This window comes from Mustelus asterias, chromosome 5 (genome assembly GCF_964213995.1).
Source record: "Mustelus asterias chromosome 5, sMusAst1.hap1.1, whole genome shotgun sequence".
Classification (NCBI taxonomy): Eukaryota; Metazoa; Chordata; class Chondrichthyes; order Carcharhiniformes; family Triakidae; genus Mustelus; species Mustelus asterias.
The window spans coordinates 101,717,129-101,737,906 of record NC_135805.1 but is presented as its reverse complement, the minus strand read 5'-3'; the positions used below and the strand labels follow the sequence as shown (position 1 = coordinate 101,737,906).

The 20,778-nt window shown below is 40.0% G+C and overlaps 1 protein-coding gene across 3 annotated transcripts in view; it reads right to left on the bottom strand.

The window, feature by feature from the left end:
* nbas (NBAS subunit of NRZ tethering complex) overlaps window positions 1–20,778 on the bottom strand; it is a 259,241-nt gene that overhangs the window by 157,605 nt on the left and 80,858 nt on the right. For all 3 annotated transcript variants that reach the window (XR_013497784.1, XM_078213107.1, XM_078213108.1), the window contains 4 exons: window positions 17,313–17,498; window positions 16,517–16,690; window positions 15,808–15,941; window positions 6,605–6,667 (listed from right to left, as the gene is read on the bottom strand). Coding sequence is in view for 2 of the 3 variants with exons in the window: in XM_078213107.1 (XP_078069233.1) it covers window positions 6,605–6,667; window positions 15,808–15,941; window positions 16,517–16,690; window positions 17,313–17,498 (557 nt within the window). In the remaining variant the exon portion in view is untranslated. The remainder of the gene's footprint in view (window positions 1–6,604; window positions 6,668–15,807; window positions 15,942–16,516; window positions 16,691–17,312; window positions 17,499–20,778) is intronic.

Sequence of the window (20,778 nt, the reverse complement as noted above, 5' to 3'; positions counted from 1 at the left end):
AAGGTACAAGGGGAATTAAATGAAGTGATGCAGTGTTCCTGCTGGAACTATTTTTGACAAACTCAATTTCACTAACACAAAACATAAGGTTATATGACCATCAATCAATAAATAAAATTTCCTTTCAAGGGAAGCAGTCATAAAATATTAGCACTGCAGCCTGCAACATATGAATTTCAAACTTTGTCTCATATCCATTATATTTGTGTACCATCAGAACATGAATCAATCTCACAAATAATATAAATTAAAATATTTCCAAAGCTTCAACACAAAAAAAGGTTGTAACATCCAGAAAGGCATTTCAAACTGAATGTCTGAAATATCTATGTATGGACAAAGCAACTCCTGTTTCCCTCTGGCACTTCTGCCATCAGCCACAGCAGTTTCAATTAGCCTGCTTTGCTCCATCTTCCACCCCATCAATTGTGGGCTATTGGGTTACTCCAATAGCAATTCATTCAGACGCCTACTCCTTCCCAGCATTGTAGATTCTGTCCAACATACCACTCTCCTTTCTACACTCTACACCACCTCCTCCCCTACCCCTCCCCAAATCCCTCCACTGTCTCAATGACATCTATCTCAGCATTCCTGCCCTTCTTCCACTTCTGGCCCCCAGCTCTGTTCTGCCCCCACAACTGTTCTCCTTGCTACAGTCATACCCACCGTTTGCCTACCATGCTCACAATTCATGCTCCCACTCAATTTTTGATAAAGACAAACTTAAAATAGTATGATACAAGCAAACAATTAATCCAAATATTTATTGTACACCTTTATATGTGCACACATCTCAAATGAATGATGGTGAAGGACTGACCTCAACAGAAGCAACCATGTGACGTTTAAGTGAACTCACACACATTAATATCAAATGCAGAGATTGACACAGCTATTCACTATGACACAAAGCAATGTCTCAGAGACTTAACGTGTTCCAGAAGTCATCATGTATTATGGGTGTGTTTCTATGCTTAAAGAACATCTTTTCATCTGTAAAACATTTTGCAAGACGATTTATCGATTATCTATGGCTCAACAATCAATCAATGGCTCAATCACCTGCAAAGCATAGGTTTTTGATAGGAAGTTTATTATTTCCCCTATCTTCCAAAAAGGCCAAGCAGAGACTAGGAAATACTCTTAAGATCCTCAAGAGCTAACCTGAATTTGTAGAGCTTTGTGTTTTAGATTAACTCGTATCTGAATTCCATTGTGCTAATTTTAATCAGAAAATACATTTTATGCAGCAATGTTTCATTCTGCATCACTGCAACAGTTCGATAAAATGTTACATGCATTGCACATGACATATACTTCCTTCTTATGTCATATATTTGAGTGTTGCTTTTACATCAACAGCAGTAATAACCAAATTCTATGTCAATACTTATTAGGGAGTATCATGCTGAGGTGATATTTATATTATAATGGAAAGGATAAAAGGAAAGGAAACTCTAAAAGGGAATTATATTCTGTTAAAACCCCTGGTACATTATACAGAAGTTACTAAAAATGAAGATTGACACAAATTGATGACGGAATTATTCCTTCCTCAGAAAGAAACAAGGGACAGCTCTGATTTTATAAACTGGAAGTCAACATTATCCAATGTCGTGCAGTGAGCACAAACTAAGCATTTTAGCTGAAAGTTACATCAGTTCTGTAGCGTGCAATGGACCCTATAAAAAGAAAATGCTTTCTACTTTAATAATGAGATCAGTTTATGCTAATAACTGTGATCTGCACGTGAGTTAGCTAAATGGGAAATCAAAACAAAAAATGCTGGTAAAATTTATCAGGTCTGGTAGCATCTGCAGAAAGAAAAATAGAGTTAACAATTCACATTGATGACTGGGGCGGCACAGTGGCAATCACTGCTTTCTCATAGCACAGTATGAGGTCTCACAACACCAGGTTAAAGTCCAACAGGTTTATTTGGCAGCACTAGCTTTCGGAGCCTCAAGCTCCTTCTTCAGGTGAACTCATAGTGCCAGGGACCCGGGTTCGATTCCCAGCTTGGGTCACCGTCTGTGCACATTCTCCCTGTGTCTGTGTTTCCTCTCACAGTCCAAAAGATGTGCTGGTTAAGTGCATTGGCCATGCCAAATCTCCCTCAGTGTACTTGAACAGGCGTCTGAGTTGGGCGACTAGGGCATTTTCACGGTAACTTCATTGCATTGTTAATGTAAGCCTATTTGCGACACTGATAAACTTTAAATTATAATCGAAACTGGAAACAGTTACAAATGTATCATATCTTAAACAAATAGAAAGGCAAGGAAATAGGGAGGAGACTAGTGTGTTTGGTATGGGGACAATCGTGGGGATGGTTGGGGGGGTTTTGTCAGGGGTTCGGTTGAAGGTGCCTGCCATTTCAGGACACAGCATATGGACCCTGACCTGTGACCAACCTCCTATAATCTTTCCTACTACAGTTGAATTTTCTGACTCTACCTCAGGTTTAGAACTAGAGAACTTAGTGAGGGTGCCAGAGAGCAGGGGAATCCCCCATTATAAGTTCAAACTTTCCTGGCAACTCCCACAAAGGTCAGTCAGTCACGACTTCCACTGGGTTCCGTCTCACATCTTGGATTCTATGTTTCATGCCCAATGATCAGGAAACTGGAAGATTTGGGTTGATAACCTAAGGCAAATGATGGATCTGGAGCAGCGTTCTCCAGTAGGATTTTGATGTTCGCCAAACTTGCAGTGCTGAGGTCACCACATTCACAGCGGTACAAAATGCATACAATATTAATAAAACAAATGTGCAATCTTTTAAAATCATCAGCAGTCAAGACTGATACTCTCTCTGCCAGAAACAGGGAATAGCTTCAAAGGAATTTTGCAATCAACAGTTTCACAAAGCAAGCCTGTTTTATATACTCTCAAAGGGTGGTGATAATCTGTTAATTGAATTATTTTGTTTCTGATAGCATGGTCCAGTTTATTTGAAACAGAAAAACAAATTTCTTCAACAGTACTGTCCCTAATTTATCAAAATTGAGAAGTTGAGAGAATCGGGGAGGTGTAAAGAATTGAGAAATCTCTACATATTAGTTCCTGCACTCTGATCCTTTCTTTGCTTACGCTGCCATCTGCCATTTCAGGACATAGCTTCTGGACCATGACCTTGGCAGATTCCAACCATCATTAACAGCCATGCAGCAGTGTCCGTTCATTGCTCACAGACCTACATCATTTTGTGAAAACTATTGACTATCGTCTAAACGAAACCAAGCTCTTCGGTTTGCACCCTACGTTACTAGATTCCCCGAAAGGATTTTGAGAGCAATTGGACTGCTGCCCTCTAGAAGGCCAGCCCTATTTTCAGAGTGCTTCACGGAGCAGTCCCATGGATCTAAATGTGTAGTTAGTTAGAGGAGAACAAGAACAGAGAGGTAACAAATGACAGACTATTAACATTGTTTCAATAAGCAAGTGGCTCTTCAGCTTCCAGGAAACCGGAAACCCCACAACTGAACTGTATTATGACAAGCATTGTCATGGTCTGACTGATATGTGACTTCTGTTTAACAGTAAAATGGTTGATTCTTCCTTCCTCAAATAGGGACAGACTATAAATGGCAGTCTAGCAAGTGATATACATAATCACACACACGGTTGCAACTTTAAAACAATTCATTATTGTTTGGGTCTAAAAATGAAGAGTATCAACTCGCTGTATGACTGGCCGATTTGCCACATCTGGCAGCATATTCAACAACACGAGACCAGTGGAACTGTAAATGACAACAAACTTATTACCAGCATCTGCTGCACAATAAAAGTCAGAAGTTGCTGAACTCAATGTTCAATCCGGAAAGTTGTAAAATGCTTTCCCAAAAATGAGGTACTGTTCGACAAGCTTGAACTGAGGTTCACCGGAACAGACGCGAAGCTGAGGAAAGAGAGCTCAGGGTGGTAGTGGAGCGGAGAAGTGACATCAAATAACTAGAAGCTCAGGGTTACACTTGCAGACTGAACTGAAGTGTTCAGTAAAGTTACACATTCTGTGTCGGCTCTCCCCAATCTAGAAAACTGCATTGTGAGCAGTCAATACTGTGAACTAAATTGCAAAAAGTCAAGTAAATTGTTTCACTTGGAGGAATGCGTTTGTGTTCCTGGACGGTGGGAAGGTGCAGATGTTGTATCTCCTGCACTTGCATGGAATGGTGAGTGGGAATTAAGGGTGACGGAGGAGCAGACCTGGATGCTGCAGATATAATGGTCCCTTTTGAATAGTAAGAAAGATGTGGAGGAATAGATCCGTTAGTTGGAGGCATCACACTGCACACGTTTAGTTATGAATCCCATAGAGCCCGATAACCTTTTAAAAGATAATTGAATTTCCGGTGACTAACTGGAAGGACCAGACAACAAGATTTCAAGCTTTAAGACTTACAAGTTGTCTAAGATGATAGTCGTTTAGACGATAGTCAATAGTTTTCACAAAATAATATAGGTCTGTGAGCAATGAACGGACAAACAAATAGCAATATTGTCTAAATACTATTTAGTAGGCAACTTATTTTAAAAAAAATTTATATACTTTTCCAATTCAATCAAATCAAATCCAATTCAAAGTCTCAACAAGCTGAGACGTTTCCGATCCAGGCTGACAAGACAGGGCGAGCGACCAAATCACCCTGTCCTGGGCCTGATCTACATGAGCCAAGCTGATTGGAGAAGGGGGAGGTTCCTCCTCCAAGACTTGAGCTCATTTGCATCTTAGCCAAAAGGCCGAGATGCCGCTTTTAAAAATTGCTTCATATGAAACATATGAAGCCCCAGTGCAACCCAATGACCTCGACCAAGCGCAGCCGACCATACTACACTTGATCTTAGCCAAAAGGCCGAGAGGTTTAGTAGGCAACTTATACTCTAAACTACAGGAAAGATACCCTAATTAACTTTTAAAATGGCTTAAAATTCCGTGTTACAGTTGTTTAGACTGTCTTTTAGGTGAACACCTCATTTTCCAGGAATCATGCCAAAGTGATTCTTAGCTCCCAAGGGCTTTCTTCCTTTTCCAAACAAATAACTTTTAATCCCCAAGCTGACTTTCACAGTTAGAGTTACCCTGGTGATTCCTCCCGCTATCCAAAGCTAACAAATCTTCTGGTTTCATTCAAATCCTCAAGAATTTGGTCTCTTCAATCAGAGTGAGAGCTCCCAGCCACATTTTGCATACTGAACAAAGAAACTGGCTGCCTCTTTCTCACAGCTCTTTATGCAGACATATCTGTCTGAAGTTCAGGGATATCATAAGAAAAACGCTGCAAACTAATACGATAATAGCTTGCTCTGGGTTATTTCCATCCCAAAGCCTATCTCCATGGCAGCATGAACCATCTGGGATCTGGGCTTTGTATCCAGGTAGAAATCCTAATTAGCTATCCTTTCGACCCTGAAATTATATGGACAGTTTAAATGATAATCATTTGCAAAACCTAACTTTCCTAACATCTGTCTGGGAGACATGAAAACCCAGATGCCCTTGCCATTGAAAATCAGTGCAAACATCTCGTGAGATGGAATACTCCCCACTTGCCTGGATCGATGCAGCTCCAACAACACTCAAGAACTTTGACACCATCCAGGACAAAGCAGCCTGCTTGATTGGCACCACATCCACAAACATCCACTCCCTCCACCGCCAACGCTCAGTTGCAGCAGTGTGTACTATCTACAAATTGCACTGCAGCAATTCACCAAAGATCCTTAGACAGCACCTTCCAAACCCATGACCATTTCCATCTAGAAGGATAAAGGCAGCAGATACATGGGAGCACCACCACCTGCAAGCTTCCCTCCAAGCCACTCACCACCTTGACTTGGAAGTAAATCGCTGTTCCTTCACAGTCGCTGGGTTAACGGCATTGTGGGTTAACCCACAGCACATGAGCTGCAGCGTTTCAAGGCGGCAGCTCACCACCACCTTCTCAAGGACAACTAGGGATGAGCAATAAATGCTGGCCAGCCAGCAAAGCCCATGTCACACAAATGAATGAAAAAAACTTCTTCTCAATAAATCGATGTGGGCCCCACCCCTGTCCCCGCTGCAACCAAGCTATCTAGGCTCATTGTCAGGTAGGATGCGGAGCAGGTCACATGACCCCCCCCTTCACTATTTGATTTTACCTAAATTAAATAGTTGGGCCCGAGACATAACAAACTTATAAATTTCATATTTGTCTCAGTTTGTGGCATAGTGGAATGGAGTGGATGGTCTCATTGCCTGGATTTATCATTATTTTATTCTTCCCCATCTTTAAAGACGCTGAGGACTCCGCAAACAAGAGAAATTCATGGACTTGATTCCAGCTTCTAATGATGTTTGTCATTCCCAGATGGTTATTATCACATATTTCTTTCTTAAGCTCAATATCGCATTACAATGCTCAAACTGGAAGATGGAGAGAGATGGGAATAGTGACAAAATACACAGAAAAAAAATCCTTTACTATACTTCGAAACAAGGAAAGAAAATGCAAAGACATATCATACCGCAATATATTGCTGACAATACACCAAATCATGAACACATTTTTTTTTTGAAAAGAGGAAGTACAATTTAGCACAGGTTAAATCCTACCTTAGATGTTGTTCCAACAAGTCAACCTGATCGTGTAGAGTTTTTGTCACTTCGGTTTCGTGGCTGTAATAAAAAAAAGAAAAAAAATCCTGTATTTAACTTGCTACAAGTCAAGTGATAGTATCACTACACAGGGCTTTATTTTGTACAAAACTGCTGAACAATTACCTAACATAAGCATCAACATTTCTTTACACCTCCCCACAACTCAAGGTTTAGCCTAATGTACACTAAGAGGAAGGCGGGGTATTTTTGGGCTGCCAAAACAGACCTACTTTTGCTGATAAAACCAATTTAAAAAGATTAAAAGTAGTTCAAAATATTCTTGACATTCTGGGCTTTCATCAGCATGCAATACATTATGTTAACCTTCTGACAAATCTTTGCTTGGGAATGTTCGGATTAAGTGAAAGGATTATATAAAAACATGACTGCAACAAAATATATTTAGCACTCGTGAGGAAAATGACATTCAACACCTGAATCATGGGAAGCTGGATAAAGAAAGGGAGGAATTACAAAATTCCTGAAAAACAGGAAGAACCATAGGAAGAAAATTAGAAGATTTTAGTAGTATTATGTTTGTACAGTGCAACAGATTTTGCTATCAGAAGTTGGGGTTTAACTCGCAATTTGAGATCACAATAATTGTGTTACAGTGCAGGGGAAAGGAAGTTAAAGCATCGCTGAGGATTTTATTTTCAAGCACCTTAATCAAGAAATTCAAATGTGTTAGCCTAATGAAGAATCACCTATAAAAGCAGAAGAAAGGTTATTGTAGCTGTGGTATATATAGTTCGAAAGGTTAAGGTTTCTCAAAATATTCAAAAGTTCAACTCTAATCTCAGTCACAGCTTTCATTGGTGTCCTAACAAATAATGTTATCCTCTAACCAACATTACTGGTCTTGTTTTAACAAGACTCATTAAATATTGATCTCTCAACTCTTTAAAGAAGATGGGTATTGTATCTATTTCACTCATGGGACACACACAGGCATTGACATTAATAACTATCAAAATTTGGAGAAGGATATCCTTTGAGGCCAATTTTGGATCTGCATTAATTATGTGTGTTGTCCATCATAAACGAAGAACTCAAAAATGAAGAAAAGAAGGAATGCATAAGGGAATAATCCTTCTGTGAAAACAAGTTATCTACTTTATGCTTTGCATTCTCAGCTTCCAAGGCAACAATGCCACTCATTTGAGGCTGTAAACAAGATGAGCTCTATCTGACCTCATTATCAGAGTAACATAATTCATGGTAAGATCAGTCATGGATGGAAAATGAATTAAGCCAAAATAACAATCATTGAACTGTTTAATGCTCTCAATCTGGTATTTGTGGAGAGGACTATAAAGTTTGATACCAATTATCCATCAAATTTATTATTAATTACTCTACCTCACAGTGAGCGAGCCTCACATAGATGCAGTCCTGAATTTCCCAAACATTCAGTTTGAGGAAGAGAACAGTGGGTCCAAGACTAGTATTTTAAATTTAAATAGAGGCTTAAATAAGATATTTAAAAAGAAAGGAGATAGCAAAGTGAGCTTTGGTTCGATTGACAGTGAGTCTGTGAATTAATACTGGAAAATAAGGAGATGGCAGATAAATTGAACCGATGTTTTGCATCGGTCTTCACATTGAAGTCACATCCCAGAAATACTGTAAATCAGGGGTTGGGAGGGAGGGAAAACTACAATCAGTAGGTCTCTTTGCTCTGATGGACTTCATCCGATGGTGTTAAAAGAAGTGGCTAGTGAGATAATTGATACGTTGATATTAATTTTCCAAAATTCACGAGGTTTGGGAAGATTCCATTAGGTTGGAAAAAACCAAATGTAAATCCTTTATTATAAAGGAAGACGGAAAGTGGGGAAATTAAAGCCATATTTGTCATAAGGGAAATGTTAGAAGCTACGATTAAAAACTATTATAGTAGGGCACTTGAAAAAATTCAGGGTAATCAGGCAGAGCCAATTTATTGAAGCTCATTGAAGAAGTAACATATGCTGTGGATAACGAGATGGATGTACTGTATTTAGATTTCCAGAAGGATACGATACCTCATCAAAATTTATTGCGAAAAATAAAAGCTCATGGTGTAGGAGGTAACATATTGGCATGAATAGAAGATTGGCTAGCTTTGTAAGGAAACAGAGGGTAGGCACAAAGGGGTCTCTTTCTGCTGGCGCCTGAACATTTTACAATTTATATAAATGAAGGGACCGAATGTGTGGTTGTTAAATTTACTAATGACACAAAGATAAGTAGGAGAGTAAGATATAAAGAGGGCATAAGGAGGCTCCAAATGGATATGAAGAACAAAGAACAAAGGAAAGTGCAGCACAGGAACAGGACCTCTGGCCCTCCAAGCCCCTGCCGATCATGATGCCCTAACTAAATGAAAGAAAAAACCTTTTGCCCTTACTTGGCCCGCATCCTTCTATTCCCGTACCCTTCCAGATGCCTCTTAAATGTTGCTAATGTGCCTGCTTCCACCACCTCCTGTGTCAGCACATTCCAGACTCCCACTACTCTTTGCGTGAAAAACTTCCCCCACACATCTCCTTTAAACTTTCTCCCTCTCGCTTTGAACCTCTGGCCCGTGTAATTGACATTTCCACCCTTGGAAAAAGCCTCCGACTATCCACCCTGTTTATGCCTCTCATTATATTGTAGACATAGAACAGCACAGAACAGGCCCTTCGGCCCACGATGTTGTGCCGAGCTTTATCTGAAACCAAGATCAAGCTATCCCACTCCCTATCATCCTGGTGTGCTCCATGTGCCTATCCAATAACCGCTTAAATGTTCCTAAAGTGTCTGACTCCACTATCACTGCAGGCAGTCCATTCCACACCCCAACCACTCTCTGCGTAAAGAACCTACCTCTGATATCCTTCCTGTATCTCCCACCACGAACCCTATAGTTATGCCCCCTTGTAATAGCTCCATCCACCCGAGGAAATAGTCTTTGAACGTTCACTCTATCTATCCCCTTCATCATTTTATAAACCTCTATTAAGTCTCCCCTCAGCCTCCTCCGCTCCAGAGAGAACAGCCCTAGCTCCCTCAACCTTTCCTCATAAGACCTACCCTCCAAACCAGGCAGCATCTTGGTAAATCTCCTCTGCACTCTTTCCAGCGCTTCCACATCCTTCTTATAGTGAGGTGACCAGAAATGCACACAATACTCCAAATGTGGTCTCACCAAGGTCCTGTACAGTTGCAGCATAACCCCACGGCTCTTAAACTCCAACCCCCTGTTAATAAAAGCTAACACACTATAGGCCTTCTTCACAGCTCTATCCACTTGAGTGGCAACCTTTAGAGACCTGTGGATATGAACCCCAAGATCTCTCTGTTCCTCCACAGTCTTCAGAACCCTACCTTTGACCCTGTAATCCACATTCAAATTAGTCCTACCAAAATGAATCACCTCACATTTATCAGGGTTAAACTCCATTTGCCATTTTTCAGCCCAGCTTTGCATCCTATCTATGTCTCTTTGCAGCCTACAACAGCCCTCCACCTCATCCACTACTCCACCAATCTTGGTGTCATCAGCAAATTTACTGATCCACCCTTCAGCCCCCTCCTCTAAGTCATTAATAAAAATCACAAAGAGCAGAGGACCAAGCACTGATCCCTGCGGCACTCCGCTAGCAACCTGCCTCCAATCTGAAAATTTTCCATCGACCACCACCCTCTGTCTTCGATCAGACAGCCAGTTACCTATCCAATCGGCCAACTTTCCCTCTATCCCACACCTCCTCACTTTCATCATAAGCCGACAATGGGGGACCTTATCAAACGCCTTACTAAAATCCATGTATATGACATCAACTGCCCTACCTTCATCAACACACTTCGTTACCTCCTCAAAAAATTCTATCAAATTTGTGAGGCACGACTTGCCCTTCACGAATCTGTGCTGACTATCCCGGATTAATCCGCATCTTTCTAAATGGTCGTAAATCCCATCTCTAAAGGACCTTTTTCATCAATTTACCAACCACCGAAGTAAGACTAACCGGTCTATAATTACCAGGGTCATTTCTATTCCCTTTCTTAAACAGAGGAACAACATTCGCCATTCTCCAGTCATCTGGCACCACCCCCGTGGACAGCGAGGACCCAAAGATCAAAGCCAAAGGCTCTGCAATCTCATCCCTTGCCTCCCAAAGAATCCTAGGATACATTTCATCAGGCCCAGGGGACTTATCGACCTTCAGTTTATTCAAAACTGCCAGGATATCCTCCCTCCGAACATCTATTTCCTCCAGCCTATTAGCCTGTAACACCTTCTCTTCCTCAAAAACATGGCCCCTCTCCTTGGTGAACTCTGAAGAAAAGTATTCATTCATCACCTCGCCTATCTCTACTGGCTCCATACACAAGTTCCCACTACTGTCCTTGACCGGCCCTAACCTCACCCTGGTCATTCTTTTATTCCTCACATAAGAGTAAAAAGCCTTGGGGTTTTCCTTGATCCGACCCGCCAAGGACTTCTCGTGTCCCGTCCTAGCTCTCCTAAGACCCTTTTTCAGCTCATTCCTTGCTAACTTGTAACCCTCAATCGAGCCATCTGAACCTTGTTTCCTCATCCCTCCATAAGCTTCCCTCTTCCTTTTCACAAGACATTCCACCTCTTTCGTGAACCATGGTTCCCTCACTCGGCCATTTCCTCCCTGCCTGACAGGGACATACCTATCAAGGACATCCAGTATTTGTTCCTTGAAAAAGTTCCACTTTTCATTAGTTCCTTTCCCTGACAGTTTCTGTTCCCAACTTATGCCCCCTAATTCTTGCCTAATCGCATCATAATTACCTCTCCCCCAATTGTAAACCTTGCCCTGCCGTACGGCCCTATCCCTCTCCATTGCAATAACAAAAGACACCGAATTGTGGTCACTATCTCCAAAGTGCTCTCCTACAACCAAATCTAACACTTGGCCCGGTTCATTTCCCAGTACCAAATCCAATGTCGCCTCACCTCTTGTCGGCCTATCCACATATTGTGTCAGGAAACCCTCCTGTACACACTGTACAAAAACTGCCCCATCCGAACTCTTTGACCTACAAAGGTTCCAATCAATATTTGGAAAGTTAAAGTCCCCCATGACAACTACCCTGTGACCGTACACATATCCATAATCTGCTTAGCAATTTCTTCCTCCACATCTCTATTACTATTTGGGGGCCTATAGTAAACCTTTATCATGTCTTCCCTCAGCCGCCGTCTTTCCAGTGAAAACAATTCTAGTTTATTCAACCTCTCCTCATAGTCAAACCCTCGAGACCAGGCAACATCCTGGTGAACCTTCTTTGCACTCTCTCCAAAGCTTCCACGTCCTTCTGGTAGTGTGGCGACCAGAACTGCGCTTAATACTCCAAATGCGGCCTAACCAAGGTTTTATGTAGCTGCAACATGATTTCCCAAATCCTGTACTCAATGCCCCGGCTGATGAAGGCAAGCATGCCATGTGCCTTCTTAATCACCTTGGCTACCTGTATTACCACTTTTAGGAAACTGTGGACGTGCACACCCAGATCCCTCTGTCTGTTAATTTTCCTAAGGCTTCTGCCATTTACAGTATAATTCACACCTAAATTTGATCCTCCAAAATGGATCACCTCGCATTTGTCCGGATTAAACTCCATCTGCCATTTCTGTGTTCGAGTCTCCAATCTATATCCTGTTGTATCCTCTGACAATCCCCGGCACTATCAGCAACTCCACCAACCTACGTGTCATTTGTAACCTTACTAATCAGACCACCCACATTTTCCTCCAGATCATTTATATATACTACAAACAAAAGAGGTCCCAGCACTGATTCCTGCGGAATACCACTAACTATAGATCTCCATTCTGAAAAGCACCCTTCCACCGCTACTCTCTGTCTTCTATGACCAAGATACAGATAGGTTAAAGTGAATGGGCAAAGACAGAGCAAATGGAGAAAAATATTGGGAGGTGGAAATTGTCCACTTTAGCAGGAAAAAGAAAATATGCATATTATTTAAATGGCAAGAGATTGCAGAGATTTGAGATGTAGAGGGATCTAGAGGCCCTAGTGCATGAATCAGTAAAGACCAGTATGTGCAGGTACAGCAAGTAATAATGGAAGCTAATAGCATCTGATTACTTGAGGGGAATTGAATACCAAAATATGGAGGTAATGCATCAGTTTTACAGGGCATTGGTGAGACCTTATATGGAGCACTATGCGGTCTCATACACACAATCATATAAATTTGGAGCAGGAGTAGGCCACTAGGCTCCTCGAGCCTTCTTCGTCATTCACTAAGATCATGGTTGATCTGATTGCAACTTCAACCCACATTCCTGCCTACCGCCAAAAACTTTTCACCCCCTTGTTAATCAACAATCCAGCTCAACCTTAAAAGTACTCAAAAAGGCTCTGCTTTCACTGCCTTTAGAGAAAACATCCTATTCTTGATTCTCCGACAAGAGGAAACATCATTTTCACATCCACCCTGTCAATACCCCTTAGGATTTCAAAGGTTTCGATCAAGTTGCCTCTTACCTTCTAAACTCCAGTGGATACAAACCTAACCTGTCCAACCTTTCCTCATAAGACAATCTGCCCATACCTGGTATTAGTTTGGACAACCTCTGAACTGCTTCTAACGCAGTTCTTTACATCTTTCCTTAAATAAGGAGACCAGTACCGTACACAATAATAGGTGTGGTCTCACCAATTCCTGTACAGCTGAAGCATAACCTCCCTACTTTCGTAATCAATTCCCCTCACAATAAATGATAACATTCTATTAGCTTTTCTAATTGTTTGCTGTACCTGTATACTAGCCTTTTTGATTCAGGCATTAGGATACCCAGATCCCTCTGCACCTCAGAACTCTGTAAAGATTCATTTAGATAAAAAGCTTCTTTTTCATTCTTCCTGTCAAAATGGACAATTTCACATTGGCCCATATTATAACCTATTTGCTAGAGTTTTGCCCACTCACCTATGCCCCTTTGCAGCCTCCTTACATCCTCTTAACAATTTATTTTCCTATCTATCTTTGTGTCATCAGAAAATTTGGCAACCATACCTTCTGTTCCTTCATCCAGGTTATTTGCATAAATTGTAAAAAGTTGAGGTCCCTGCACTGATCCCTGTGGCACACCACTTGTCACATCCTGTCAACTAGTAAAAGACCGATTTGTGCCAAATCTCCATTTCCTGAGGTTGACCAACCTTCTGTCCATGCCAATATTTTACCACCTAAACCACGAGTTTTTATTTTCAACAGTAACCTTTGATGTGGCACCTTATTTAACGGAGGGTGTAACTATGTTCAAAGCACTTCAGAGAAAGTTTAGTCAACTATTACCTGGATTGGGAGGGTTGTCTTATGAGAAAAAATTGGACAGGCTAGGCTAGTATCCACTTCAGTTTCAAAGGGAAAGAGGCAAAATTGATTGAAACATATAAGGTTGTAAGGGAGAGGATGTTTCCTCTTGTGGGGAATCTAGTATTAGGAGCCACTGTTTAAAAATAAGGGGTTGCCCAACTGGGACAGAGATGGGGAGAAATTTTTCTCTCAGAGTTGAGAGTCTCTGGAAGTCTCTTCCTCAAAAGACAGTGGAAGCAAAGTCTTTGAAATATTGTTTAAGGCAGATGTAGATAGATCTTGATAAGCAAGAGGGTGAAACTTTTTGGGATAGGCAAGAATATGGGATTATGGTTACAAACAAGTCAGTTATGACCTTATTGAATAGCAGAACAGGTTTAAAGGGCTGAGTGGCCTACTCCTGCTCCTAATTCATATTTAATTTCCTAAATATCTTAAGACTCTCATTAGCATATGCTAGGGATAAATGGGCATAGCACAAATGGAAATGGGGAAGAAAGTACTGAACTCAGGTCATATTCTTTCTTTAAGACCATTCTTATGCATGATTATTATTAAAAGATGTCAAATCATCATTTATGGGCATTAGGCACAGCATAATTAAGAAAAAAACATTGTGGAAGCTTTTCAATTGTCAATGCAAATCATCATGATTAAAATGCATTCAAAGAGAAAAAAATACATTTTAAGGCTTAGTGAGAAGAAAAAAAGATAATTGCTTAAAAATCACACCAAAATTGAAACTTACAAAATTCTTACAGGACATAACAGGCTGAATGTAGATGTTCCTCTGGCTGCTAAGTCTAAAACCAGGGGACATAATCTCAGGATAAGGAGAAAACCATTTAAAACAGAGATGAAGTGGAATTTCTTCACTCAAGAGGGTGATGATTCTTTAGACTCCTCTATCCCAGAGGGCTGTGGAAGCTGTCATTGAGCATGTTCACGACAGAAATCGATAGCTTTCTAGAGATGAATGACCTCAAGGGATATGAAGATAGTGCAGGAAAGTGGCATTGAGTTATGTGAGCAGCCACTATCTAATTGAATTGCGGAGCAGGCTCAATGGGCCAAATGGCTCACTCCTGTTCCGATGTACTCATATAATGGGTCCATGTCAGAGTTTATGATTTGTATGAGTGTCTTCCCACCCTTTTTCATCCAACATCATGAATATTTTATGGAATCATCGAATCCCTACAGTGCAGAAGGAGGCCATTTGAGCCATCAAGCTTGCACCGACAACAATCCCACCCAGGCCCTATCTCTGTAACCCCGTGTATTTACCCTGCTAATCCTCCTGACACTGCGGGGCAATTTAGCATGGCCGATTAACCTAACCCGCACATCTTTGGAGCGTGGGAGGAAACCAGAGCACCTGGAGGAAACAGACACAGGGAGAAAGTGCAAACTTCACACAGTCACACGAGGCCGGAATTGAACCCAGGTCCCTGGGGCTGTGAGGCAGCAGTGCGAACCACTGTGCCAACATATCATTCCATTCCTTCATGTGTCATGTGCTATCTATGGTGTCTTCCCCTTAAATGCATCTCTGCCAGTTGCCTCAACTACTCCATAAGGAAAAATTATCATTTCCTGAATTTCTCTGCTTGCCCCATGGCAAGATATTTGTTAATGTCATGAGCCTCAATCACAAGCAAAAAGGTAGATACATTTTGGGAAATGTACAAGGTAGAAGAGAGTATAATGTCAACTATTTGCTCTTTTTAATGGTTTTCAGAATAATCATTGCTCCATTACAAATCAAACAACTTATAAACTTTTACAGTTTGAATCGTACTTACCCAAAACCTCTCTGTGGTAAACATTCAAGCACATCATAACAGAGAGACAGCTGATCATCTCGGTCGCAACTGTAGAGACATTCTAGGGCTACTGCCATTAACTGGTGATGGTCAGGAATAATTTTCTGCTGACACTAATTCAAAAAATCAGAGGGATAAAATAAAACAAATTTAGGAAAAGACATGTAAATTTAATAACTTCTTTTATTATTCTTATTTTGTTCTTCTTAAAATGAAAAACATCCAAAATGATGCAAAAAAGAAATGTATAGCAAGTTACTAAATTGAGTTTAAACATCTGAGTAAGCAAATCACAAAATTAATAAATCAACCAGCCCTATAAAAGCAGATATATAAAACATCAAAAAACAAAATCCAGTGGTTCCCAAAAAAGGACAAACTGGAAACTATGTACATATTGGTCTGAAGCTAAGAACATTGCTATCCTGATAGTCTGAACATAATACTTATAGTAAATACCCTCAAGTCATATTGTCGCAATAACAAAATGAACAGTAGAAATTGAGTGCATGATTGTGCACATTTCAATTCAGATGACATACTAATTGTAAAGTAGAATCCCACCAGAAATGAAATGACAGTATATGCCACCATGACAATGGGTCACAGCATGGAAGAATTAAAAATAGCAAATGTACTCCATATTTATTAAAGAAACAAGTCAAACAAATAGTAGCAACAAACATACGTCAGGTTTAGATTGCTGAAATATCTTCAAAGGGTATTTCAAATCCTCTTTTGCCTCTGTCACTAAGTACTCCCTCAGCAATTCATCTGCAAGTCCTGTAGTTTTACTCTCGCACCGGTGCAGAAATGGAACCACCCACTGGTACACATTCTTTATATACATTTCCTCAGAGGACTACAGGAATACAAAAGAAAAAGTTCATTAAATTAAGCAACAGCATTATGTTCAGGCTCTTTTGGTGAAAGGGAAGAGTTAAACATCTTTAAGAAGTTCACCAAGTTTAGCACAATGTCATTACTTTTAAATGAATTTAAAATGACAAATTATTAAAATAATGTGTGAAAATATAACATCAGCAATCTACTGTGCTTTTGATTTGATTTACTATTGTCACAGTATTGGGATACAGTGAAAAGTATTGTTTCTTGCGCGCTATACAGCATGGAATGGACACTGGTTAGCTCATAACTACATGAAGGCACTGCAAGACGTTGACATTTCCCTGGACTGAGTCTTCACAGGGGGGAGCATAACTATTAAACTTCACCCTTTGTCACAAAGGCCAAAGCTGAGTTGGCAGAGGCTTGGGGGACAAATTTGCCATCCTTGCTTTCTTCATAGAGAACAACATGGGAATCTGAGGGTTTTTTTAAATCAGTGAAAACTTTTCATATGAATTGCTTTTGCAAGTTAATATTGGAAATCATGCTAGTGACACAAAATAACTACCAAATAGGAGTACAATGTTAGTAATCAGAAAATAAAAACTTATTGAAATCACGTTTGCACATCCTACATTGATCAGTAATTGCCTCAGTTTGTCAATGTCTTTCATCTGTTGCAGTTCCTTCAGCGAAAGAGTTGGATCAGCCCCTGCTTCGTATACGAGTGTTTCTAGAGTGATCAGATCATCACAGAGAATCTCTAATCCAGGGATGTTCCTCTCCTTGCCAAGACGTATTAGAGATAGGGCACAATCCACCTAAAGACAGGTTACAAAGCAATATTAAAATTGATCAAAAGTTTTTGGCATAGATGATTCATGAAAATTATTTGATTTTCAGTTCTCTATTCCTTCAAATTGTGTACATTTTATCTGCTGGACTCAAAGTTTTATCCCACTCCATCTTAACACCAATTCTATAACAACGTTCAAAACCCCACATGCTAATTCTCTCATTTCTCAAACTCAATGAGACTATCATTTTACAATCAGTCTATAAGTAATGAGGCACTATATGCTGTGGACTACTTAATCCCATATCATCCAGAACACTTCAAGAAAACAAGCGCCAGGGACCCGGGTTCGATTCCCGGCTTGAGTCACTATCTGTGTGGAGTTTGCACATTCTCCCCGTGTCTGCGTGGGTTTCCTCTGGTTGCTCCGGTTTCTTCCCACACTCCAAAGATGTGCAGGCTTAGTGGATTGGCCATGCTAAATTGCCCCTTAGTGTCAGGGGACTAGCTAGGATAAATGCATGGGGTTATGGGGATAGGGCCTGGGTGGGATGGTGGTCAGTGCAGACTCAATGGGCTGAATGGCCTCCTTCTGCACTACAGGGGTTCTATGAAGGAAAAATCAATGGATAATAGAGCTTAGTTTGATTTGGTTCAGCTGCCTTTTCAGGCTTTTGTAAAAGGACATGTTACTAATAAAATGGAAAAAGAAATGTAGCAAAATTGGAGATGCGCCACATTAACCCAATACCAAATCTGTAAAACAATGTGGATAAGTTAGAACAGCATTGTTATCCTCATTTCCCTAAAACTGAAGTTTTGAAACATAGGTTATAGTTGTGAATAAGTGAAATTCATTACTTTGAATGGGTAAGTAGATAATTATCTTGCAAGTGGATGTTACCCTTTCTGTAGTAACCTGGAAATATTAAGAGATACATGGCATACACACTATAAATCCCTTTTCTAAGAGACTATACACTGTCTCTATTAAAACTCCGAATGTTAATATTGTTCACAAAATGTACGAGTAAGTGGTGCATATCCCAACTACTGGAATAACATATTAATTTAGTGGTTTTAACAACAAAATCAATTCTGCTGCATAAACTTTGAGTAATTAATGCTCTCAAGTCAACATAGTGTGAACTACAATTATATCATCTAATTTCTTCAGAAAACTTTATTGCATTATCAGCATATCTGTTCTATATCAGCAAGGGAACTGTATTGTTGTGTCTTTATTCAAAATCTTAGTTCATACCCGTTTGAAAAAATGGTATTTCTGCTGCATAATGTTCACATTTTGTGGCATATTGCATCATCTAAATCAAGTTTTCCTAGTGTTATAAAGCTACGCCTTACATAGTAAATTACTTCATGTATTTATTGGGCTGAAATCACTGGTTGAATTTTAAAAAGACAGAACAACATAACTTCAATGACTGAATCACTGAAGTAGCTTCTAAGATGGCCAAATTTTAACACAGCTGAACCCTGCAAGTTAACCAAAGACACTGTAATGGAGCCAGAAGGTCTAGAAGAATGCATTACAGATAATCAGCTGATATGAATACGAATGGCTCATCTCCTGAAACATTCACAAAACATCCAGACAATCACTTGTGCATCTAACTGGATATGGAACAAGCCATTAGACATAATCACTTTGAACAATGAATGTTGGCTGAAAAGGGATCTCTTCCAACCATAATCTAATTGTGTCTAAGCCATGGACCTGGAATCAACTTGCCAAGACCACATTTGCGTAACTGGTGAGAGGGGGTCGTGTGATGAGTCAACTAATCCTACTTGTGTTTATGAAATATTTATGTCCAAGTCAGAGATCAGAAGAAGCAGGACCCTGAGTGAATACTATCTCTTTCTCTCCTTCCAGACTCCCCAACCTGTTGTTTGATCCACATGTACAGGAAGTTCTTTAAGAATCCATGCAGCCGCCCCAGCTCCCAAAAATATGAATAGCCTATTAACATCTGTAAATCATTTCAATGAAGCACCCAGAAAGTCCATCGAGCCCAATCTTAAACCATCCAAGTCATCAACCTACATGATCCATATACCACTGACTTTTAAACTATCTAACCTGTAACTTACTTGTGTGCATGCATGTGAACCCTTGAACGTATGAGTGTTTGAGAGCCAGAGCATTATTATTTTTATTTAGACCGGTTGTTAAATGCAATAAATATTACTCTATAAATACTACTTCTTTCAGACTAGCCGCTGCAGGTAAACAGTTAAACTGAATTGGCAAGCAAATCCTTTTGAAAAATGCTGTTGCTGTGAAACAAAGAGGGGTGCCATTCCATTCCTCCTCACCCAACCGTGACACTACTTTGATTACATTATAACAAAATAAAAAATTCTGATGCTAGGAAAGCAAGCTTGGGGAGATTTCAACCACCACTTCATCCGAATCTTTCCTTTCCTCTTGGCTTCACCATAAATGATGGGCAAAGACAGATAAAATTAGGGCAAAATAAATTCACTTTACCCCTCCAGCCCCAATATTAGAAAAAAATACAGTCAGTTTACAGAGCTGTTTTGCCCCATTTCTGTCCTGCTGGAATGACTAATAGGAAATGAATAATAAAAAGATGATAAACAGACTCAGGTCAGTTAAGACACCAAATGAAGCCAAAGTTAATATTGCAAACAGAACTTCACAGGAAAACAAATTTAAAAAGATGGAATCAATCAAGATAACAGAATGTATGAAGCAAAATTTCCTCTCAAGGTAAACAACGAATAGGAGGTCATATTTTCTTCAATATAAAAGCAAAAACGAACGATCATGCCAAATTGATTGAAAAGTAAAAGCACAGCAAGGCTGAAAGCTGTGTCAAAACTATGAGGCCTCTGGCAGTGAAATCGAAACTAGATAAGGCGCCTTAGTTCTAGGAATACCATCAACTCAGGAAAATTATTTAGTTCGACATTTCTTTTGATGAATCTCAGCAATTTAGAATTGCATAAAATTAAAAAGGTATTATGAGACAAGAGCTGCATGTTTCTAGAGCTTAACAATAATCTTTCCAAACTGAAAGGGTTTAGAATTATCAATGTATTACATGCGCAACATTTTTTATTGCAAAGAACTGGAATACACGCATATGTCACAAAAGGGGTAAAATAATCACCAGCAGCTTTCCGTTTCATTACCCTTGCGTGCTCATCTTGAAGCATTGTAGTTTAATTAAAAAGAAACAGCCACTCTTTTCAGTGCATACAGCACAGCTGACATTTCTTTCATGTCTACACGCAGAACTAAATTTGAAATGTAG